The 26375-nt window shown below is 41.0% G+C and overlaps 1 protein-coding gene across 1 annotated transcript; it reads left to right on the top strand.

Moving 5' to 3' along the window:
- The first annotated feature begins 11971 nt into the window (after nt 1–11971).
- Nucleotides 11972–24699, top strand: emp2 (epithelial membrane protein 2). Its single transcript, XM_051388986.1, has 5 exons — nt 11972–12168; nt 20413–20711; nt 20793–20901; nt 20984–21124; nt 21545–24699. The coding sequence occupies exons 2-5, from the start codon at nt 20634–20636 to the stop codon at nt 21712–21714; spliced, it is 498 nt and encodes a 165-aa protein (XP_051244946.1). The 5' UTR covers nt 11972–12168; nt 20413–20633; the 3' UTR covers nt 21715–24699.
- The last annotated feature ends 1676 nt before the right edge of the window (nt 24700–26375 follow it).

The raw sequence follows: 26375 nt of genomic DNA, 5'->3' as shown, positions 1-26375 counted from the left end.
CCATCGTGCGATCACACATTTTCGGATGGATGTGTATATATATATATATATATATATATATATACACATCAGGTGCATACTGCATATTTGTTGACTACAGGAAGAAAGTAAATAAATGACATACTATGAAAGCAAGACTCAAGATTTTCCTCTAAAACAAATGTTTGAAGTGCACCGACCTTGAGTGGTGAGGTGTAAACACATGAAAACCCAGAGGGGAGAAGCAGTGTTGACACTCCAAAGCATAAAACAACATGTATATTTTGGGAAATACTGTTGTTCTTTCTGGTGGAGACTTAGCTGAAATGATTGCCCTTGTGTCTGTATGTTAAATATGAAACTACCGCTTGCTTAGATTAGATATAGAACAAAATCCACCCACAGCACCTCTAAAGCTCACTAATTAACAGTTTATATCTTATTTGTTTAATTCGTACAAATACAAGTTTTTGCCTTTTTCCGGAGGTTATGTGGCGGCCTGTTTCTTAGCTGGGAGGAGGTCTCCGCTGGTTGCCTGGTAACAAAAGTCCCCCTGACCCCTGTCCCCTGTCTCCAGTTTCTGTGCTAAGCGAAGTCAAGGAGCTGCTGGCTGGAGCTGTTTATGTAAAGAGGAGCTTTTATGCTCATTGACTCTTCCTTCCAAACATTCTTATTTATCATATAATGGCTTTTTATGCAGTGACTCTGTTTCACACTTTTTTAAAAATAATTGTCCAACTTCACAGGAGCCTGCCAGGAGCTGCAGCCACTGCTTGTACACACAGCTTCGTCCTCTTGCCGATGTGCCTGACAGCATGACAGATTCAGTACCTTGGACAAAAGCTATACGGGTGGCACTGAACTTGATTAATTTACTGTTTATCAAGCCATGAATGACAAATGTTGTTCTTGTCATTAACCAAAGTATAGACAAATTGAGATTAAACTGATGATGGCACATGATGAAAAGTCCCGAGGGGGTACACAGCCATGGTCATACATTGAGCATCACTTCGATATTTTAGCCGAAGTGATGGACCGACTGACCGACAGACACTGCATTTTTGTCATACAACTATTTTTTTTGTGGAATAAATTACTGATGTATTGCCTGTTATAGAAGAAGAACCACATCATTAACCTTAACTGATGGAGACAATTCAGAAATGTTGAATGTACGTTCATTTAAGCAATGACATCATCTGTCAAATCTCACACACGCACAAAGTCCAGTTGACTAGATAGTCCATCATGAAGTCAGACACATTCTGTCGATTCAGCAAGTATTTCCACACGCGCACGCACACACACACACACACACCACACACACACATACACACACTAATACTGTAGACTCAGGTCAGATTTTGGTCACTGTTACTCAGCACAAAAGATAAGCCTTGACTGCACAAGCGGCCATCATACCGGGAACAATGCCACACACACACACACACACACACACACACACACACACACACACACACACACACACACACACACACAGACTTAACATAACACACTTTTTCTACAAGGATTAACAGAGGGAGTTGTGTGCGTGTGTGTTTTGGAGAAAGAGTGTGGCAGGGCAGAGATGTCATACAACTGGAGAGGAAAGAGGAAGTGGGTCGTTGATGCTGTTAACGAACTGCATATGAAAGATAATGAAGCGCAGAAGGAAACAAAGTGTTTGTGGATTTCACTTCAATTTATAGTTGTAAAAACAAATGTATGGAAAAAGCGCTACAACTTATTCAGCTTGTCAAAAATTGTGTTAATTGTTAGGGCAGTTCCTCATCTCCATAGGGAATGTAGTTTCTGCACACTTCATATGTAGCTGCTGTATTTGTGAAGTCCCTGTGCGTCTCAGTCCTCCAGGTACGCTCCTGCTCCTTTGGAAAAACAATGTGACGGACTACCTTGGTGGGGGTGTGCACGAGGTAAAGTAACTTGAATGTGCGGTTGAACGTATTTGCGATGCAGTAAAAGTTGACAGAGAACTTTTTTTGCAGGACATAACCTGCGTTTTTTTGTTTATGTTCAAGTGACACCGCCTCTGGCTACTAGTGGTTGTAGTAAATATGAATCTAGTCAAAAGCAAAGAAGGAGGTCTTCTGACCTTTTTGTAGAGTTGCATAGTTAGGGTGGATGGATGGGGAACAACTAAAGATTGGACTGGGAGATCCCTGTTTCCTACTAAATGTTCTCAGTCAATCACTCTTTTACCATGTAGTTAGTGTAACCATGGTTCTTTAATGGTAAATTAACCCAAACCGTGATCTTTCCACAAGCCTAACCAAGTTGTTGAAACAGACCTTAACCATATGAGCTCATAACTGACAAATGACAATAGTCACGTTGTTCTGGAGAGCAAAAAAAATATTTTTTTGTTTAATGTGGAGGAGTTGTTGGGCTGCTGCAGGACCCTGCTCTCTAGTTGAAATCAATGAGAGAGTCAGGGTGACCTGGTGGTTAGAGACACTTCACAGACAAGCAGAATGACAGAATGTCACAGGTTCAGTCCTTTGAACAACCAGCGTCTGTGTGGTTTGGGTTCCTCCTCCATCGCTCCTCTGCCTCAGATCCTCCCCTCTTCCTTCCATCCTCCTGCTTTCATTCCTCCTCTTTCCTCCCTCTCTTATGAAATTCTCAGCTGCTACGGTCATGTGGGGTCATCCCCTCAGGGACTATTTTAGCTGTTTTAACTGCACCTTGTTGACCGACACTCTGGTGTCCGACCACATAATATGTATGTGTCTGCGGAGAGTGACAGAGATTCTGGCACTTGTTTGACATTAAAGTTTAATAAACTGCAAACAGTTTCACCTGTTTTGAGAGAGACTTTTAAAGTTCCCATCTCCCCCACAGAAAAAAGAATGTTTGTTACCCAGTCCACACCTTAACGAAAATGCAAAGTAACACCCACCCACACGCATTAAACATCGTATATGCAAAATCATTGCTCACCATCATAAAGAACATATTGTGCACACGCGCATGCATTTGTGTTCATTGTGTGTGTGTGTGCGTGTGTGTGTGTGTGTGTGTGTGTGTGTGTGTGTGTGTTTGCGTGTGGACACTCCCTGAATGATAACACATGCAAATCTCTATTAGTCACCCATCCTGATCATACTTAAGATGATTTGTTTGGTGCTTCTTTTTTCCAGGGAAAACAGTTAGAGAAACAGAAAACTGAATATGCACACAGACAAAGAAGTTATACATTTCTGGATATACTAGGGAAAATGCCGTATATCAGACACTGAGAGTACTGTCAACTGCAAGTTGGGTCACACCCATAACATCCTGACAGTATCATCACAGACAATGAAAACAATGAAATTAAATTAATTTTCTCCTAATTCACAAATAGCACTTAATCTCCATGCTTTCTCTGATATGCGTGGAGTTGCCAGTGACAAGCTTTAAAAGGAATAGTTTGACATTTTAGGAAATACACTTTCTTTCTTTTCTTGGCAAGAGTGAGAAGATCAATAACATTTTCATAATATGAAGCTACAGGCAGCAGCTGGTTAGCTTAGCTTAGCATAAGGACTGGAAGCAGGTGGCCTGGCTCTGGCACCTCTGTTTTTGTACACATAAAAAAAAACATAATGTGATAATTAGTGAACTTTAAAGACTCTAGTAGGTGGATTTCGTGATGTGTCGATCTTCTCATCTAACTCTCAGAAAGAAAGCAAACAAGCATATTAACTATTCCTTCAACAGGAGTAAGTAATGCTTGTAGAAGAATTAATACACACCCGATCCCCCACAAGATCCATTCTGCTGGGAAATCTGCAATATAAAGACAAGATTAAGTTTTAGCCAAAATAATTCAAAAACATTACGATATAAAAACATTCCTGTTAATAAGCCATGTCCAGTATCTTTATATTGAGCAATTGACAGCATATGTACACACACTTGCAGTCCAAATGGAAGAGGAATTTCTAGATACTTCATGTAGTTATTCTGGTTGGGCTACAGCCAAAGCACCAACTCATGCCTCCATCCCCCAGCCTCCATCTCTCTTGACCCACTCACCCAACCCCTCCCACACCCAGCTTTTCCCAAAAAAACTTTACTCAAACCTCACAACTCAACCTCAGACTGCTCGCATGGTTGGTGAACGTGGACTAACATCTACAACATCTGGCAGATGTTCTTAGTCCTGCTCTGTCCTGCTTAATCCCGTCACTTAACTATAAGTAAGACAACACCATCATGTAAAAAAAAAACACAAGATGGTGTGTGTTGGTGCAGGGATAGTATCCTTGCTTGACCTTTGACAGCCAAAGCCTTCATACTTCAAGCAGCCTTCATAGCAATTCTGAAGGCATGGAAGCTTGTGCACATGTGAACAAACACGCACACACACAGTCTTGAAGAGGTCAGAGGTCAGAGGAGAGGTTGCATGTTGGCTGATGGGAGGTATCCCCTGCTCCCTCTCAGCTGTCCTGACTCACTCGCCTGAACAGAATAACCCTAGATAACCATTGTTATCTCTCTGTCAGTGTTTGTTACGTGTTTGTGCATCGGAATTCCCGCCCCCCTGCAGTTCGGATGATGACGAAAATATCTTTGTTCCATGAAGGGAAACCAGTTGTGTGCGTACTTGCGTGGCGGAGTATTTATGTAAAGGAAGGAAGATTAGCTAGCAGCCTATTTCTGGTCACACAGTTTTCCTCCGAACACGAGGAATGTCGTTACATTTCGAAGAAGTCTTTCAGAAATTGACTCACATTGTGCAAGGGTCTATTTTTAGCTCTCACTTCATTGAATGGTCAAAGAACACAACCCTGTGTTATGTCACTCAGGGATGTAATAATTTATTTTGATAAATGTATAATGTAATATTTGACAGTTTTTCTGTTAATTCGAAATTCACTAGTTGTGTTGTATGTTTTGTATGTGGTATGTTTTATTACTATTATTAATCATTGTTCTTGGAAACAATAAACATTTGTAACATATGATGAACACACCTACACACACTTTAGAATCTTATCTTGATCATAAAATATTTAGATTGATGAGGTGATTAAACAGTGTGTGTCTAAATGAGTGCTGAGGCTGGAGCTGTCTGTGTTTGTGTTCATCAGCTGAGAGAAACAGTGCCGATAAACCATGATGACAGTGTAAATTACAGATCCTTAATGGCTGATTTCTTATCAGTGCAATACTTGTGCTGGTGGTCATTTCTTTGTTGACTTGTAGGGTTTGGGTGGCTCTGCCCTCTTTTTTTATGTGTGTGCTTGCAAGAGACAAACCCTGATATTGCAGGGCTCCAGTCGCTCCCAGGTTCTTTTTCTCTTTTCTTTTTAATGTTCGGTCTCATTCCAGTGTGCTTCTCTCTGCCTCTCTGTCCAACATTGTCTCTTGTGACCAGGTGCTTAAGCAAATGAATGAAAATCTGGGGATGCAAATGCAATGGAAAGTAGCGTGTTTGGGTGTGTTTGATCTCTTATCTTTAGCAGATCTGGTCTGTTTACACACGCACACACACACACTCAGCCAGGGGTTGGGGGTGGAGAGATAAGGAGAAAGGGAAGGTGTTGGCAAATGTGGTGAGAGGTGTGCAGGTTTTTTACTTCTTTTTGTTTGCTTGTTAAAACCTTGTGTCTCCCCCAGGCTGTTAATGCAAACACGGATGCCAACTTAATTACTTAGCTAAATAAGTATCGAGTCAATTTTCTTTCATTTTGTTTCTCTTAGACTACTCCCTCTGTAACGCACACCAGTTTTAAAGCATGTCTTTTACACCAAGCATCTCCAAAGTGGATATATTTTTTGAAAGTGGTTTGCTCATTTGAAAGGAAAGCAGTCTTGTATGATTGTGCTGTAGTATTTATGACCTACCTTAAAACCAGTATTTCATATGCAGCAGAAAAAATCTTGCAATGACGATGCCTCTAGTTCATGTTTTGTATGTCAGCGTTTGCCAGAAAGGATTGCATGAAAGCATAAACACACAGATTTCATTACACTATAAATGGAGGAAGGAGAGATTTACATTTTTAAAAACTGTTGCATGTCAGGGCTATTGATTTGTCTGGACCCAGGAGCAGACACACAGACAGGATGGACAGTTTTAAGGGTCTGTATTTCTCACACACACACGCAGACACACGCACGCACGGGGATGAGGGGCAGCCACAGCAGGAACAGGCAGGTGAAATAGCAAAAGAGACCGGAGACACGGAGGCACAGGAGAGCTGACTCTGGAAACTGAACTGCACGAGAGGGTCCCTGGAGCACAGGAGAGGAACGGTCAGACTGAGGGGCAGGCACAGGAAAATCACAAGTAGACTTGTAGTAGTACGGTAAACACTGAAAGGAGCCACAAAAGTTACCACCAAGTTGGCTGAAAACAATCTGGCGAGGAATGGAAGGAAGACTGGGGTTCTTGAGGGCTGAGACTGATGAATTGATTGAGAGCAGGTGAGACAGCGCACAGGTGAGGTGAATGGAGGCCGCACCCTCATCAGATACACACAGGGAAGGAGGAGGAGTAAAGGGAGTAGGAGGGGAGCAGAGTCATGACATTGCAGAGTAAATGGAAAACTTTTTGAAAATGGCCAGAAGAAATTTCATCTATCTGCGCCAGTATGAACACCGCCTGAGCCTCTCCCTCCCGCTAACAGAGGAGAGGAAGGGAGGGAGGAGAGATGTGTAGAAAACAGTTTGACCGCCAGCATTGTTCCACAGTCACATCTTTCTGACTTGGTCACTATCTCTGTTTCTTTGTCTCCCTATTATTTTCTGAATATTTTTTCCTCTTCAATAATATTGCTTTTTTCCTCCACTATCTTCTATCTGGAGTCTTTGTGTGGTTTTTTCCTGTGCTGTTCAATCTGCCTCCTGCTGATTGCCTACAGTAGCAGGCCTCTGCAGAGCGAGCATGGACACACACACACACACACACACACACACACGCATGCATGCATGCTGTGAGAAACAGGAACAGGGGAGGTGGGGGGGTGCTTCCTGTCTGGTTGTAGATCTGTGCGTGTGTTTTTTATGTGTGTGCGTGTGCATGTCTGGCATGCATCCAGGTGGTGGAAGTCAGAGACGGTGGGGGGAGATTTTTGTTTTAATGGTCACAGAGGAGGTGCTACTGTAGATGCAGGAGGGACTCCAGTTATCGCTGGTCTTAAGTTTAAAGGTCCAGTGTGTAACATTTGGGAGGGTCTATTGGCAGGAATGGAATATAATATGCATAGGTATGTTTCTATTAGTGTATAATCACCTGAAAATGAGAATCATTACGTTTGTTAAAATGAGCGTTTTATATCTGGGCGGCTGGGGGTCGCCTTCCATGGAGTCTCCCATGTTGAACTGCCTTGTTTGTTGATTCTTGTTGATGCTGTAGAAATTGTGTATGCCATTTGTCACAGCTCTTTATTTTTTCATCAAGAAAAAGATGCACAACTTGGGCACAATTTTGTTTTTATCATGCAACACACTAAATGATCCATCCAGATGGTTCTTTGAGCTCCACAGACTCTGGTTAGAAGGAAAGTATAGTTATCATATAGAACAATAAAAGTTGTTTTGCAGACGTTATTAAAAGTAGTTAAAGTAGTTCTCAACCAATTACAACATTAAAATGTTTCTCATATGCACAGTATATGATCCTATTTATCTCTAGTATGATAAATATGATAATACAGCAGGCCATTTTGCATAATAAGTACTTTTTATATTCTCCTAATAGTGCCTATGTTCATGTTAAGTAACGTTTTGACTGCACACTTTTACTTAAATAAAGGTTTCGAATACTTACTTACTTACTTACTTACGAATTACCACTGGTAATGTTTGATGTGTGCATGTAGATTTGCAGCAATTGGGCCTCTTCCACTTTTATTATGCAATCCTTCGCCTCTGGGTCATATACTCCAGAAAGGAGAAAACATGTCTAAAACTGTGTTTCACAATCTTGCTTCTGAAACAGAATATATTTATTTAAAAATATAATTTGCTATTTTTGTATGTAGAATGTCCTCCCACCATAGAAGCCATGGTCATACACATGTCAAAATATATATATGTATAATACTAAAATGAGATGTGCTTTATTTGTAAACTACACTTTCTTTTATTTTGGGTGGAGTTCCTCTTTTGATTAAGGAAGAGCTCCCTTCCGCCTTGTTTGGAAGATACACAGATAGAGGTATGGAGTTATATTCAGAATACATAGTGCGGGTAAATACAGAATATCTTGAACGTGAAATCTATACACAATACAGCACGAGGCAGCAATGATTTATTTCTGCCCCAGGTCAGATACGTACTAAAAAAACATATTACAGGCTTTTTGGGTGGAGATGTGTACACCTTATTGTTTCCACCTATAGGTCTATAACAATGGCAGGAAACTGATATGTGTCTACAGTGACATACAGTGTGAGTGTGTCTCTAATGCTTGCAGTGTGTTTACCTGTGCGGTGGACACCTGACACCTGGCATAGAGGTCAAACCTGTTCTCACTACTCCTGCGTGTGTGTTTGTGCACAAAAGTGTGTTTGGGTGAGAGCAGTGTTGGGAGGGATGGGGGGTCAGTTGCCTGAGGAGCTGAGGATGATGGGATTGCTTTGTTGTTTAAACAGGCACTATCTGTGGGTCTATGTGTGTGTGAGTGCTGTTACATGCAGTGATGCCATGTTGAAATGATCAACAGCGGGCATGGACAGAGACACAGTACAGATATATCTGGTGCAGGGATATCTAGTTTTATGATGCTATTCTGCAGAAGATCACTCTGCTTATAAAAATCCAGAATCTAATTAAAAATATTTAGGAAATAAGGTGTAAGCATTCAAAATAGTATTTTTTTTTATTTTGTGCCATTTTGAAGACATTTATTAGTCTTTGGCTGTAATAAACATCAATAAACACATAAAAATATGTACAAAGTATACAGAAAATGCAAGAAAAAATGTGTGTGTGTGTGTGTGTGTGTGTGTGTGTGTGTGTGTGTGTGTGTGTGTGTGTGTGTGTGCGTGCATGCTTGTCATTGTCTACTGGCAAGGAATCTGATGAGGTTAAAACAGAAAGCGAATGAGAGAGAGAGAGAATCCATTGTATTAAGTGTTAAAATGTGGCATCATCAGCTCCACAGACAGATTCCATCCATTCTTCACATGCCTGAACCACACTATATGTGTGTGCGTTCCTATGAGTACGTATATGTCATGTGTATGAGTATGCTGTGTACAAACGTGAATGTGGGCAAACATTCTGAGACCAATTTGTGGTCGAACGAGAATTTTTGTCCATGGTGACCTGCTACACACAGCAACCCGAGCGGGAGTCCTGTGGCTTTTTCAAAGAATCCTAATAGCTTCCCTGCCTGCTGGACGCTACAAGAACATGCATACGAAGAGGGGTCAAGCTGTATCATAGTAACTGACTCTTTTTTAACCCTCAAAGTCTAACATGAATCTTGTTGTAAACTGATGGATTCAGTCCCGTGTTGTGGACGCCTGCAAAACGCAAAAGAATGATGTGCTACACAACAAGCCTTGACAATGCCCTCTTCATTGCCTCGTGCCTGTCCTGACTAACTGTCTCCTTATGACCCCGCAAAAGAATCCCATCCCGTCACAATGGCAACATCGGACCACTGGCCACAAACATCCTGTCATCCTGAGGTCATAATCTAAACTGAGGCCTATAAAACAGAGCTAACTTTTGCATGTTCGCTAAAAGGCCTTTTTCACAGCAGCCATTCTGACATGATAAGTATGGTCAACAATGATACTAATTAAGTGAAACAGAATCAGGGTGCCGCTATTGTGCATGTTGGCTACGCTAAATGGAACAGAACCCTCAAAAAATCCTCCTCAAACATGTATAAAGAAAAGCTTGGAACAATAATGTGTCTCATATGTTCTGCAAAACATTTTTTTTCTGAATATGCACATTTTGTTGATGTCAAATGTTTCCTTGGTAGACACAAGATGTCTTCTACTTCATTGTAAAGTCCATTCTCAGTGTGTGTGTGCACCGGTGGCTTCAAGTTTTACCATCACACCTGTATAAGTTGCATACTGGACCAGGATTGTCTTTCAAACTATTTGTGATGTCACAAATCATGCCTCTAGGCCCCGCCCCTTAACATCTGATTCTCAATCAAACAGAGAAACTTTCCACTTTCAGCAGGTGAATGTGAAAACATTCTTCTAGTGTCAAACGCTGCACATACATCATTCTGCACAATGAAGCTCAAACATCACACTGTAAGAACAAAAAGAACAACATATATTTTACAGGAGGGGGACTTAAGTTTGTATCATTGGTTACACCTGTGTTTGCCCTACTATTTCATGTTAAAAAAATTACGTAAAACATGTCTATTGTTGAGTGTTGATTTTTCAGATATATGTTATTTGCAAACGGCAAGTCTTGATGGGAGAGTTGTTTGTCGACTATGCCCCGAAGCTGATATGTCTTTAGAGATGGGTGTGGCATTGTATAAACACAGGCTTTTTACACCTTCAGCTGTAAATGAATACAAACAAATTTGACACTGGGAACAGTAAAAAAAACTAAACCCTGAGAATTATTCAGAACAAAATGTTCTTCATAATAGCACTGAACAAGGAAATCATTAATCAGATTCTTGCCAGACCTTTATTGTGGCCGGTTGGTCCTAGTGAGACGATTAAAAAGACACAGTTGTCAGAAAGAGGCTTATTTGCTTTATGGTCACAAGTTGAGAGATGAGAAGATTGATATCATTCTATATGAAGCTAGCAGCCACTCATCACCGGAGCGGCAGGTGGATGTTGTAACCTTAGGACAGAACCAGACTACCGGTTTCTCCCTGTTTCCAGTCTTTACGTTAAGCTAAGCTAACCAGCTGCTGGCTTGTATTTACCAAACAGACATGAAAGTGGTATCTATCTTCTTCACCTCACAAGCCTTTTCCCCAAAATGTCAAATGTTCCTTGAACTCGAATCTTGCAGAAAAAACTTACAGAACTTAGACCACAAAACCACATTGGACAATTGCACACCGAGCAAAAAACACAAAGCTGTGACGAATCAGAAAGCACGAGGAGTGGGGTCATTGCAAAGTCTGGAGCACTCTGACCAAATATGTTCTTGTGCGTAACAATGACAGCAGAAAATGCCATAAAATTAATTTAAGTGCAGCAGCTGGTGGGGCTTGACGGGTGAGGGCAGAGGGTAGAAAAGCGAGGGAGACGAAAGTAGAAAAGAGGGACAGAACGCCTCTTTTTTTCCCTTAATATGTTGATTGCTGGAGCCTTTTTGGTGAATGCGTGTTGCTGCAGGCATTGAAGCAAATCACGTGGCATCTTACATGTCTGGCAGCAGTTGTGAAGAGGAAGGTTTTAATTACAATGAGCTGTGACAACCAGCCAAGAAAAGAGTGGCATCTACAGAAAACCCCAAACTTTCTCAACAGAGGATCCAGATGAACCTCTCTTGGTGCTGCCGACCCCTGCCCTGGGAGGCGCTGTGCAGAAACACCTCAACAATAGATAAAGCTGAATATAAGAATGGAGTAGAGCTGTAGTAATGTCAAGGGTTACAAACACAGGGCAGTGACCTCACTTGTAATATCCCTCCATGCTTCCTCCATGCTTTCCCCTTCATGACTTCTCATCCCTTTTCATCTTTTTTAATTTCCTTTCGTCTCCCTCTCTGTCTGACCTCTGCTTCCCTCTGTTTCCCCCGTCTGTCTGCCATGCGGAGGAAACGCAGGCTTTTTTAAACTTCCCCTCTAGCTTCCATAATGATTGTTTTTTTTTTTGTTTTGTTTTTAATAGATAATTTTCCCGCCGAGATAGTACCTCTTGTCACCAATCCTCTCGCGTGCCATTGCTACACACACGCGCACACACACACACACACACACACACACACACACACACACACACGCCTCACCACCCATATTAAATCCGAAACCACACCCAGGTCCAGCTCTCGAGCACCTCCCACGCGCGCTCACGACTGCCGGGGGAACGTGCGTTTCTAACTTTTTTCCCCCTCGGACCGACTACCAGTAAGATTTCCCGGCTGCCGCTTTCACACCTTTGGTGCGGGTTTCTTGCCATACTTTTTCAATTTATCACCCCCCTAATTTCACCTTTCACGTAGACGTACAGTCACGTCTGGAACTCTACGCGACTTTTGTTTTCTTCCAGTCCAAACTCGGTGAGTAAAGTTAGTATTTTTGTTTTTTAGTTTGCATATTGTTTGAATGCTGCACGGGACTTTCTATATGGGGTTCATGCCCCATTCAAATCCAGTGTGGATGTGAAATGCCTCTTTAACACATTAATAACAATATTATGTTGTATAAGTATGTTTGTGCTGAGGTTTTAGCTTATTTACTGCTCTGGGGAGGTTGTAGCTAGCTTTAAATATAAATAAAATAATCCAGTGTCTTTAAAAATGAAGCTGTATTTATTTAGGTTGTTAATTTATCATAGAGTAGTTTTAATCTTGCTGTCGTGTTTTAACCTCTGGATATTTTTACACATATCACAACTTCTGCTGAGTGACTCTAAGTTTCATACGCTGGAAATGAAAGGGGCGTTGTCAGCCACCAGTGTGTGTGTGTGTGTGTGTGTGGGGGTGTGTGTTAATGTATCTGTCTGAGTGCAGTGAATGAATGTTTAGTGCGTTGCGAGGGAAGATAAACTGTTCTTTTTTTTTCAATGGACACAGGAAATGTGTGCGTGCCTGTCTGTCTGTGTGTGTGTGTGTGTGTGTGTGTGTGTGAGTGTCCGGGATTTAAAGTGTAGGCTATTTGCTGCTCCTTAGACCTTTCACATAACATGGCATTAGTTCATTTGTTGCTACATTTATTGAAGTTCACTGGTGTTTATGTAAGTTTTGGAGTGTTTTAAGTAGGAGGAGTGCTAATTATTGAACTGAACAGAATCAGATTATCACAGACATAAAATTTGTTCCCAGCCAAGTAGTCTATTGCACCATATGGCTGACCCCCCCCCTCTTGCATATGTGACTGAGTTGCAATTTAGTTTTGATGGGGCAGTTGCATCTTCCCTTCATGTGGAGAGGCGCCCTCTTGTGGTTTAAATAAACAACTTTGTCTAAGTTTTCCTTTAAGGAAGGCGATTGTTCAGACTGGGCTGCAGGAATGGAGACTCATCCTCATCAGACAGTGTTTGCATGAAGAGTGTGGTCTGAAGGAATCCCTGCCACTTTGGCAATGGTCTAAAGATTAAATGCCATATGAAATGGGGAGGTTACAAATACACAACAGTCTATTGGAAGCAAATTGGCATCCCACTGTTGACATGCAGTTACAAAGTGTCTCTCCCAGTGCATGGAAAAAGGCAGAGATAGATGAAAAAAGTAAAGAAAGGAGATTATACTGACACAGCTGAACATGACAGTGTCATCCACTCAAACACCAATTTCAGAAGTGAGCTTCTTGTGTGTCCTAGATCTACAGGAGAAACTTTGTGAAAACCGGAAATGAACCCCCCCCCCCCAAATCCTTTTTATATTACATTACATCAACTCTGTAAAAGGTCAAACAATATTTATTAAGAATTTTATAAAATGTAACAGGAGAATGAATAGAAAGCCAGTCTTGTCAGTCAAATACTGCAGACCATCTTCTCCCATCCTCTTCCATCTTTTAATCAGACTTTTTATGAAACATAAAGAGTAAAGTAATGTGTGAAGCAACCATGAAGGCAGGCTACATGGATGGATGGATGGATGGATGAATGAATGAATGAATGAATGTTTAAACTCGCTGCATTTAATGCTGCAACATTTTCACACCTGTTTCAAGCTTCAAAGCAGGGCTTGTGGCCTGTTTACGGCCTCTAGTTGAAGTGTGATCCATGCAAATTCTATTTTGCAAAGTCATTTCTCTATCTTTAAGCATTTTCTAAAGCCTTTTGTGCTTTTCCTTTTTCCTGTGACTGTTTTGAATGTGACGTGACACAAGGCCTGAAGGTTTTAAAGGCAGACTGACAGTGTTAATTTGAAAGTATGTTCAGCCGCTGTGAATGCAAAATGGCGAGAGAGGTGTGTGTTATATTTATACGAGGAGGATTATTAAGGGAGGTTAAAAGGCGCTGACAGATAAACTGCCCCTCCAACCCCCCCCACACCATAAAACCATGTTAGTGTCCAACATGAAGGAATTCCTGTGTCAGAGGGACGTCTTTAAACCCAGCAGGAAAACAGTTGTGTGTCTGTGTGTGTCTGTGTGTGCATTTGTAAATGTTTTAGGCTCCTCATTCCTGAAGGAGGCATGTAGTACACACCATATTCCTTTGCGTCCCTGTGATGAACACTGTATGTGGGTACATTCTCCCCTAGCATTCAGCAAAACTTAACATAGCTTAAATATAATGTAGTATAAAGTTGTATTTGTATTTAACTGACAAATACTAACTACTTTTTAAAGTTTTTTGCTAATATGTATTTTACACTTGCTTTGGCAATGTAAACATCTGTTCCCCATGGCAAAATAAAGCCCCTTTGAATTTGAATTTGTATTTGAAATAGGAAATGTTTTATGTTATTAGACTTGTGTTGTCAGTAATAAAACGGTCTCATGACCACGAAAAATGATGTCTGTAAGACAGTGTTGTTGTCAATTTAGGCTCTGAGTGCATGATTTGTATGCTCTTATAACCCAAAAATACGTTTATAATTAAAATATGCACCACCCTTTTCGAGAAAGGGTTTTTCTTTTTTTTCAGTAAAAAGGCTGCATTTGATGAAGACACATGAAACGGGACAGCCATATTTGTGCAATATTTGGTCCAGAAATGTGGACTGCGGTGGATACATCCCCTTAATTGGGACACAGCTGTCATCCTCTGGTGACACCCTCAGGCCAAACTGTCAAATAATTTGCCTTACTAGTGGTGAAGATGTGCAAATAGCAAAGTTGTCTCAGCCTCTTTCATCCAGTTTTGCTTTGTGCTTCTCAAGGCTGCTAGCTGGTTTCAGTGTGTATAGGCAGCTGGTACTTGTCTGTTAATGGCCTTGTTACAGCATGTAAATCTGTAATGTAAAGGGTTATAGCTGTCACTATGACTGTCCACTCATACATTTAAAAAAACAACCTGCGTGTGAACATGTGTGTCTGTGTTTGTCCACTTGGTTCGCTCAGGGAAGATGTGTCACATAGATGTTCAGTTGAGTTTTTATGGATATGGCTCACTGTCAACACATGACACACCTAAAAACTCCAATGCAAAAGAAATTAGCTCGAAAAGGGACAAATTGGACACTTTTATGTGCGGTTATTGCAAATTGTAGCTTTTTATTGTTGTTCTGCAGAGTGTTGAGTGCTTGAACTCAAATCTATAAAAGAGTTATGTACTCATTATTAAAAAAAACAAAACAGTTTTGACCTTATGGAACAAATGTGAGGTATCAGTTAAAAATGTTGCATTAGTTTAAACTTGTGCTATGAATATATTAGAAGGGTTTAGGCAGAACAAAATAATGCGAGACTAGGTATCCCCTGGTAGTTAATCCCAACAACTGTTCCAGACTGAGGGTTTAGAGGAGGAAATGTTGCATATTGAGTCTCGACTGTACGACCTCATAAGGGGCCAGAGGGCTCCACTGGAAGCCTTCTCTCTTCCTCAATCAGTTTTTCCATGGCCAAAGACAGAACGAGAGGGAGAGAGATACAGAAAAAGAGAGAGCGGAACAGTGAGAGAGACGGGGGAGTGAGATTCAGAGGCCCAGTTAAGTCTGCGGCTTTGTGTTTTATGAAAAGAGTAAAAAAAGGACATTAAAAGTCAGCATTTTCCACCAGGCAAGGGAATCAGTCGGCACACACACACACACACACACACACACACACACACACATACACACACTTGCACTCTTGCACTGAGTCCCCCAGCCTCCTATTATAAGGCTGAGTGGAGAGGAGGAATGGCAGCATTTGTGCCTGTTTGTCAGTGTGTGTCTGTGTGTGTGTGTGTGTGTGTCAGGCGAGGTGGCTGGAGTCTGACAGAATCTACCAGCCTACCTATGAGATTACACAAAACTACAGTCTTGTTATGTTGTTATGTTATGTCCATGAGCCGACACAAAGGAAAACAGTGACAGTGAAACATAGGATAATGTGCTCACTGTGCAGTGACATGGCATGTGGTGTAATGCTGCTGTTGGGGAAAACGCTGCTTCAGCTTTACCGTCTTTCCTTCTTTTAGTAAAGTACCACATTTGCGTTGTCACTTGGATATGTAGAATCTGAAGCTGAATCTAAAGCTCCTGAAACACAGATATAAACCCACTTTTTTTAGCTCTGAAAATATTACCCTCACAGTGAAAAATAATAGTTTGCAGGCTCTGTATGTTTACTAATGACCTGATGAATGATGACTATAGGATTGTCACTAACTGGACTGTTTCCCCTGATTGACACGCTACAGCTGAGGAAAATACTCCTCACTGTGCGCATTTGTCTTTGATGATCGATGAGGCATGAAGATCTGTGAAATATTAGTGTTACGCATGCCAGAGTAGCGGGGCTAACATACACAGCATACATGTGGATATGTGCTCTCTCTCTCTGTGTGTGTGTGTGTGTGTGTGTGTGTGTGTGTGTGTGCAGCTGTTGCCTGGTGTCAGAGGTGAGAATCAGCGCTCTCACACTTCACTATCAGCGCTGAGTGAAGCCCCTGCAAGGCAACACCATTCCCAAGGATCCCTGGGGAATACAGGGCTCCACGTTTAAGTCAATGTTTGGTTTATTACTCAACAGCATAAGATACATTACCCATTTAAGAGGATTGTTATTATGTTTAAAATTGAATTTTTATTAAGTTTGTTCAGTAAAATTAAAGTAATGGCCAAAGGGATGATTCAACATCTACACAGAGTTTACTTTACTTCAATTTTTGTCACCTGACAGATGATGACGATGATGAGTAATGACAATAATAAATCAGCATAATTGTAGCTTTTGGATAATTACCCTTTTGTATGATCATTACAGTTGGGATAATGCGAGTAATCTTTTTATAACACAAACACACACAAAGGGGGCATGTATACATTTAATTTGCACGAGGGCTGCTCTGTCACTCACAAGGCTTTCATGTCTGCACTCAACATAGTTTGAAACTTTAATCATCCGAGCGTCTGTCTGAGAGTCTCTCATTTTTTTGTGAGTTTCTTGGCTGGCTAGATGTTTGCGGTTTAGTGTAGTTTATATGTGTGTAGATGAGAGTGTGTGCGCATTTGCGCTCATGTTTTTGTTTTTCTCTCCCCTCCACTTCTCTCCAATGGGGTTCTCTGTCTCCTCCCTCCCTCCCTTTCTCTCTCCTCCCTTTACTCTTCTCTTTACTGAGACAAGAAGGCAGCTGCAAACGGAATCAGATCCAGCTGTGTGTGTTGTGTGTGTGCGTGTGTGTGTACATGTCTGGGAGATTATTTGCTACCTCCAAAGAATGTTCCTGCAGGTCGGATTAGACTTAAAATCCCAAAGACCTGCTTTGTAATTGATGCTGTGAATACTGTTTATCGCTACCATGGCCCGCATGTCTTCCCAACTCTTTCTGACTAATTTTCTCCTCTCTCTCTCTCTCTCTCTCTCTCTCTCTCCTCTCTCTCTCTCTCTCTCGTTGTTCTTTAAGGTCATACCTAAAGGCTGATTGGCCACCCTAAAGCACAGTTATAATAAAATGTTATAAATGCCTGATTTTCTGGGAATTGAATTTAGAGACCACTGAAGCTATAAAAGCCAGACCTCTTAAATGCTGTTGCCTGTCCTAAAAATAAGCTTGTGTCTCACGTTTCCACCCAGTGTGACCTGGCACTCACACACCACTACATGTTCCCGCACATCCTTTACAAAACAATCCACCAGAGTAACATATGTTGTTAAATGTACAGTGGTTGTGTATGCTTTGATATTGTAATCTTTAATGATTATGGCGGCATCCAATGTATGCTAGTTTAGTGAGCTGTGGAGAACATGTGGAGCACTAATCTACTGTATAAACCATATAGCGTAATGTTCTCCTTATAGGCTGCAAAGTGCTGCACGTTGTTTATGTTAGACACATCTTTGCCATATCAAATGCAGGCTGACACGCGCCCGGTTTCAGCTCCAGACGACATTTAGATTTTTCTCTCAGGGTTCAGGTGCAAATTAAAGTGTTTGTTGCCAGGTTATTGTCTTCTTGAGTTTCATTCTCAGAGCAAGATGATCAGGAGCATCTGGGAAGAAAAACTGCTGCTGTTTACATTCCTCTCTAAACCCTGAACCCCACGTCTCAAAGTGTATGGCCCACTTTTGATGTTATCCCACCTCCGTTTTACTATTTACCCCCCTTTTTCCCCCTTCCCCCAACTCAGACAGGCAGGGCCTATCCTCTGGCACACCCCACAGCCGCATGCTCACACACAAAAACTGTGGCCTGCTTCCTGTTGGCGGAGAGGGGCTGTTTTTACTGTGACTCCATTTTGGCGGAGAGGGCTAATTCCTCTGCTGTCTGGCCCCATGTATGCGTGTGTATTGTATGTGTGTGTGCGTGCCTGCATTCACATGTGCTTTTAAACATGTTTGTCTCTGCCTGCTCAGCTTCTGAACTTCTTTGGTGGGAGTTTAGGCAGTCCCTGAAATTAAACTCATATGTGTGCACATGTCATTTTATGTCCATTATGCCCACAGGATGGTTAGGCTGAGTTTGATGTGCACAGCGCGCACGGAGAGCTGACTGCAAGTATAGCGCTGTCAGAGATGTAGTCTTAATTTGGATTCATATTAAGCTGTAAAACAAATGTTAAAGTGGTGACGATTGTTGGAAAGAATTTTATTTGGGATTTCAGTCCTGTGTGATTATTTGTAGCAGTGTGGATATTAAACAGAACGTTGCTGACAAGACATTTTATATGCTGAGCAAAGGAATTTCTTGGTTAAATAAACAAAAGGGTTTCTGGTTGTATTGCCTATTTTTTAATGGAATATTTCCCCACAAGAAGATTCCTAGTAGTAAATGTGAACAAAAAGAAAAAGAAAAGCAACACAAAAACCACACAGAATATGGGATGTTCCTAGGGCTTGATTTTCAAAAACGTCCTCAGCAGACAATCATATCTTAAGCGGAGGCTCATACACGCGCTTGTGATGACTGTCAACACTGTTGTATAAAGCCAAACACTTCTGTATTTAGTTTGTGTCATAATGCTACAAATTCCAAGGTCATGCTGCAAAAAAACAAAGAAATATACTGGAATTTGACCCAGAACCCTAAGTGTCCTTGATTCCTTCACAGTATGTAAACCTGTAAAATGTAGCTATGACAATGCTCCAGAATGCATGATAAAATGTATGGTGGTTTATGTCACATTTCCCTGGTGGCTGGGCCTGGTTGGGCTGACACTTGACCTTTAATGGGTCATTTCTAGCATCTGAATGCTAGCATTCTTGGCACCAATGGATGAAATTGTCTGCTAATGCTGCTATGCTAATACAGCATGTTATATTCCGGTCCGTCCTGACCGAACAGAGCGCAGACTGCCCAATTTGAAGATGTAAACTGTCGACTCCACGCTTCTATCAACAAGACGTAGTCAGGATTAGGCCTTCAGTCACTGTAAACACCACACACCCACATACGGTCCACACTGCCTAACACACACACATGGTTTGGAATACATATAGACTTCATCTCACATCTCAGTAGCATTTTGTGTCATTTGAGGGGAGACTTTGTGACTGAAAATATTTCTCTGGCTGGTTTCATTAACCCTGCATTTCTCTCAGCCGTTTGGAAATGTCTTATTTTGGTAATTGGTTGCAGAAGTCTGAAGTCTGCATATATGCTGCATTTATCTTAGATATTCAACAAGGTTTTTTTTTTAACAATGCAGTGCTCTGGGGGTCAGAAATACTGCAGCAAAAACATTCAAACTGCACAAAGAAAGAAATCTATAATATGTATATATCTATTTATTATTACATCTTACACTTTAAATATAACTGATTTAAGGGTGTTTCTTCACAGTATAGTCATATAATTCAGTTTGCAGCTCATTTTAGGGTGGAGTACCGCTCTACACTACACTTGTACTACTTACTTTAAAGGTCCAGTGCGTAACATTTTTAGGCATCTATTGACAGAAATGGAATATATACTATATATATCATATATAGGTATGTTTTTATTAGGGTGTTATCACCTGAAAAGTATTCTTGTGTTTTTGTTACCTCCATGTTCTATGTTGAACTTCCATGTTTCTACAGTAGCCCAGAACAGTCAAATCACACACTGGTTGTAGAGAGGGCCTTCTCATGTTTTTTACAGCCAAGGTAGTTTCTCCTATGAGCTTGGAACGGGAGAGTAAGGTGAGGGGGTTGTAATCTGCAGCTACTGCATGCTGCATGTATTTGTGTGTGTTATTAAAGTACATGTATATTGCTCCCAACAGACAGTTTCTTCTGAAGGACCTTGATCCACCCCTGATTATCAGCCTGCAGACCAGCCTGTGTGACAACCAGCATTCACACACACAACTGAAACGTTAATTCTGCACAGTGACATTCAGCTAGTGAGACACAGACAGCCACTGAAGCAGCCTGTGAGATAGTTAACCGGCCTGATCAACGGGCAAACAACCAGCAGACAAGTTAACCAGACAGAAGGGCAGCCATGTTGATCATCTTAGCTTTCATCATCCTCTTCCATCTGGCTGCAGCCATCCTCCTCTTTGTTGCAACCATTCACAATGTGAGTATAAACCAAGAGGGAGCATACAAGTGCATGGCAGTACAGGACATTTTCACAGTCTTTTGTCCCCGCATCATGTAGGCGTGGTGGAGTGTGTCGGTACCCGGACGCGATACGATCTACACTGACCTGTGGTACTCCTGTAACGCCACCTGCTTTCCTGTGGAGAACAGCCATACTGCTGATGCAGGTAACACAGTGTGCAACTATGTATGTGTGTGTATATACTGTAAATTTGTGTATGTAACACCTCCTCTCTTCTCTCTCCTCAGCCTACCTGCAGGCCGTCCAGGCCACTATGATCCTGGCCACCATTTTATGTTGTGTTAGCTTCTTCGTCTTCATCCTCCAGCTCTTCAGGCTCCAACAGGGAGAGAGATTCATTTTCACCGCTATCATCCAGCTATTGGCCTGTGAGTGACACACACACTTCATTTCCATCGTCTCACTGTGTTAATATGAAGCTGCAGCTAGAAGCCAGTTAGCTTAGCTTAGCTTAGCTTAGCGTAAAGACTGCAAACAGGGGAGAACAGCTAGACTGGCTCCGTCCAAGGGTAACAAAATCCACCAACCAGCACCTCTAAAGCTCACTAATTAACAAGTTATAGCTGTCATTAATTGGTTCAGAATTAGTTGTAAAAACAAGTTCTTGGCTCAGAGCACTTCCTGGGGTCACCTGGTTGCCTGGCTACTCAGATATAACGTGTTAATTTCTTAGCTTTATAGGTGCTGGCACCAACTGGTCGCATGAGAGGACTTTGAAATGGAGTATTTCAGAGTGTGAATGAACTTTTGAGTGAAATTTCCATCTTCCTCCTCCTCTCTCCTCCCAGCTCTATGTGTGATGGTCGCAGCATCCATCTACACGGCTCAGAACAAGAGCTTTCACGTGCCCAGCCTTCAGGAAGGCTCCTACGGCTCCTCCTACATCCTGGCCTGGATCAGCTTCCCTGTGACTCTCGTCAGCGGCCTCATGTACCTGGTGCTCAGGAAACGCAAATAGATGTGACGGGCTTGATGCACAGGCATGGCGATATTCAAATATATAAATAGGAACACTTGGACACAAATGCATAAAGACATACACTTTTCCTCAACCTACATACATGCACACATTGTCTTTCTAACCGTTAGATTTTATGAAACCATGGAGGTAAGGACATACACCACAGTTCCTCACTAATGTCAAGCCTCAGGTTTAGAACCAGACAGTTCACCTATAAAGCATTCAGCAGCACATTTCTGTCCACCCTACACACTCAAAACCCCAAATAATCACACACCCTCCTCCTTCCTGATGGTACATTGTTCTCACTGAATGTAGCAAAGATGCCCAACTGACATTTTGTTTTTTGTTTTTTGTTTTTTGTTTTTTTTGTCTATTTACATGTGTGACAGCTACAAAATGTTTCTTGAAACATTTAAGGTGAGAAATACACTATTTACATTTGATGCAATACCTAGTTTAAAAAGTACTAGATCTATGCATTTGCATGAAGTTCAGATCAAATCTACAAATACAGATCAGCAAATGCACCGGACATGCGCCTTGCTACGTTCATCACTCATTCAGTGCTCTGCACAGCAAGGGCTCCTGAGGCTTTCTTGCTGCATTTAGTGAGAACATACCTTCACTATCCTCTCCCCATCTTTCCCTTTAGCCACTACACAAGACATGAGCAGTGTCCCAACATACTGATATGTCTCCTCCTCGTTTCATTGTGTCCTGCTTCCTACCATCTCCATTCATTGAAACCCTTCACAAAGGATAAAAGTTGAAGACAAGTGGGGAGATTTGTCTTACTGGGACACAGCCCCCAGGACTTTACAAAGGGTCCATACTTTTTTTTTGTGAATCTCTAGTCAATGGAATTTTTTTTGTACATATTTGCTGTGTATGTATAGTTAAGGTAATTGCAAAAAAACGTATTTTGAAGACTGAAATACAAAAAGTATATATGAAAAAGATAAAAACTAAGAATCTTATGTTAACCATAGCTTACAGGAAGTGTAGTGAAGTAGTAGTTGAGTTATAATATGTAGGATTTTAACCCTGTTCTTTGTATTCTTATGTACTGACTTGTGTTTTAATGGTGAGAAAGGAACCAATGATGTGCTGTGATGTTTGGGATTTCAAATGACAACATAGAAACATGCAAACTTGAAATAAGAATTTCTTCGTAATTGTTATGCTTTATTGTTCACAGCTTCACTGAGAAAAAAGACAAACTCTATTTATTGTTAAAAAACCACTGTTGTGTATTTTAGCATCATGTGACTGAGGATGTATGAAGTAATCAAGTCTTGCCATGTTTTTCCCTCTCTGGCCGCCTGGCTGCTGTTTATTTGGTCCAAACATTTCTAACACCTCTTATGCACATGCTATGCACTTGTGCTCCGGCATTTAACAACAATAAATTTACTGTATTGTACCTGCTACCAATTCCCAGAATTTCTTCTACTTACAGCTTGAGTGGAGGTATTGTTTGATCTCACAATAGCACTGTGAAAACTGTTTTTATATTCCTCTTTCTTTGAAACAGTTAAGGGAGGCCATCTGGGTATTAACTTTGTAGCTGCTAGAACATGAAACATTTCCAGGACACAAATAATTGTAAAGAATTAACGTGTCATTTCAGCTTGGACTTGTTGGCTCCTTCAGAGGTGCATTGGGTTGTTTTGTTGTAGGAATATGTTCGTGTCGAGCAGCGTTTGGACCACAGAGCCTGGTCTGGTCTGGACTATCTCACCGAATTATGAAGATTCAGGGAAAAGACATGGAAGTGAAGATGTTGCTCTGCTATCTTAAGATGATACTTGAAAATGATCAAAATAACATATTGGAGGCCAGGATTGTGATGTTTGTTGTTGTGAAGTTGTCATCATAAGAGTGTTTCACTAAATAACACTCATGTTTGCATGCAAGTTCTTGTCTTTCAGCAAATCCCTTTAACTTATATTGGGTTGAAAAGTTAAGTTATTGCAGTACAAAAGGCTGAAAAATGTTTTTTTTTTTGGTGGAACACTGTTTATTATAGATTATGTAAAGTTTGGATGTATTTGAATGGCTTTGTTGACTTCAAAACAGATCTGAATTTAGAATTAACTAAGTTTTGTGCAAACTGAATTAAAGAGAAACCACAGGAAGTACCACAGTTTAGTTATTAGAGTCACTCTTGAGTTGGGATTGGAAATGTTTTGGTTTGTGTTTGTGATCATTTCCCAGTAGTGTGTTTTATTAATGTAGTTTATCAGTGTCAATGTAGATGTACCGTATCTTGTAGCTCTATACAGATAACCACAGGACCATAGTGATGAATAATAAAAATCTAAATAATGAGTTGTTTAAGCTAAAACTGTATTCATGGGGAATTGTTTTTTTAAACATTTTTTTGCAGTTGGAATATTTCTAATGCTTCAAGAAGTATTAACTCCACATTCATTGAGAGGCTCATGATGCTTAATGGAGACATGTTGAGATGGTCAATGTTTTCAGAACCTTAAATTAAAACAATAATTTTCCTTTTATAGGATTCATCCAAAGGTCTTATATGTATGGGTTTATATGTCATGTTAAATGGGAGTGTTTCTGCCTGTTAGATGCTCCTTTATTTTTTCATATTTTAGGGAAATTCAATAACAACATGCTATTCATTTTGACCTCTATTGCAACATCTGTGGCAGTTTCAGTCATCTGTAAGATACAGTGTTTTCATGTACTCACGTCATCAAACTAAAGTGTTTGTCTGCTATTGACACCCAGTGGACTGAGAGAAAACTACACAATGTTTATGTAGCTGCTAGTTTTATAGTTTCAGGTAATCTGCTCTAATCTCAGAACAGATTGGGCAAAAAAAAAAAGGACTAATTTCCCCTGCAAGAATTTATTGGTGCTTATTTTTTCTTTTTTCTTGTTGCCCCCACTCATCAGATGTATATCTCAATAAATGTATTTTACAATAAATACATTTTCTTTGTGTGTGCCAAATTTGTCCATCTTTACTTGTTATACACGGTTAGAGCCTGCTTGCCCTCTTCCCCCTCACTGCACTGCAACATTACTGCTTTACTTATTTTTAATTTTTCAAAAGCTACTATCTAAAATCTGGTAATGGTCTGGCTGACATAGTCCATAATTACACTTACACTGTAACAAGACTAATTAATGAGGAGTTTTACTATTTATGCCATTCTCTCTATAGGTCCATTATCTTTGATCTCTGAGCTTGCTTTGTTTGTTTTTTTATCATGTAAATGTGTTTCGATGTTGTGAAAGAAAAACCGGTGATGTGCTGAAAGTAAAAGCAACAATCAAAAAAGCTGTCACCATTGTACAGTGTGGCAGGTTTTGAGGGCCTGTGTTTTTTTGTTTTTAATTTACACAGCTAAAGACAACAGTTTATTGTGGGAAATGTATGTTTGCCATACTTTGTTATAGCAAGGGCTCTACGGCAACACTGGGGAGACATACCCAAAAGAATGACCTGATGCCAAAAAAAATCTCTCTCTCTCTCTCTCTCTCTCTCTCTCTCTCTCTCTCTCTCTCTCCCCTGTACACATCAGCACATGCCAATTGCGTTACAACTACATTATAGAAAAGTAACGGCAACAATTTGCAACATCGTGTACCAAAAATATATAAAATTAAAGCTGCAAGCAGCGTTGGGCGGGACCTCGCGCTCCACGCAACTCGGGGCGTGCTGCGGCTGCGTCACGTGCCGTCGTAACACATTCGGACCACAACATGAAATTTTCACGTCATCCAACTCAAACCCTCACCGCCAGAAGCTGAGGGAGAGCACTCTACGTTGTCACACGTTTCAGACACTGCAAAAGACTTACGCTTTCATAGAAACTCTTCACTGCGAAAGGTGGAAATTCTGCGCCACGCCACGGACACACAGTTCAGTTCACACAAAAATCTGTAGGAGTTAGTAAAAATAGAAGCCCTGAAATGCCGGAAATGGCATCACAGTGGCCGACTTTGACGGCATGCCATGGACACGCCCTTCAACGTACAGTCACAAAAAGCACAACTATTAATCAGCAACATTTTTCAAGTGTACTGTCCAGTTTTGAAGCAGATCCGATAAATTCCCTAGGAGTTCGTTTGTTCAAATACAAGACCACAGAATTCAAAATGGCCAACTTTGACGGTACGCTTCAACGTACAGTCACAAAAAGCACGGCGTTCAGTCAGCAACATTTTTTGACTGTACTGACCAAATTTGAAGTCAAGCCGATAAAACCTGTAGGAGGAGTTAATTAAAAGAGAATGCTGAAATGCCAGTAATGGCATCACAGTGGCCGACTTTGAGGACATGCCACGGACACGCCCTTCAACGTACAGCCACAAATACCACGGTGTTCGGTCAGCACTATGTTTTGACTGTACTGACCAAATTTGAAGCAGATCCGATAAATTCCCTAGGAGTTCGTTCAAATACAAGGCAAAAATTCATCAAAAATGACCATGGAAGTCAAAATGGCCAACTTTGACGCCACGCCACGGACACGCCTTTCAACGTACAGTCGTAAATAGCACGGCGTTCATTAAGCAACATTTTTTGACTGTACTGACCAATTTTGAAGCAGATCCAACGAATTACCTAGGAGGAGTTCGTTCAAATACAAGCCCAAAAAGTGAAAATGACCACAAAATGG

This window comes from Dicentrarchus labrax, unplaced genomic scaffold (assembly GCF_905237075.1).
Source record: "Dicentrarchus labrax unplaced genomic scaffold, dlabrax2021, whole genome shotgun sequence".
NCBI lineage: Eukaryota > Metazoa > Chordata > Actinopteri > Moronidae > Dicentrarchus > Dicentrarchus labrax.
Note: the sequence above shows the minus strand (reverse complement) of the source record. Positions and strands in the feature narration are given on the sequence as shown.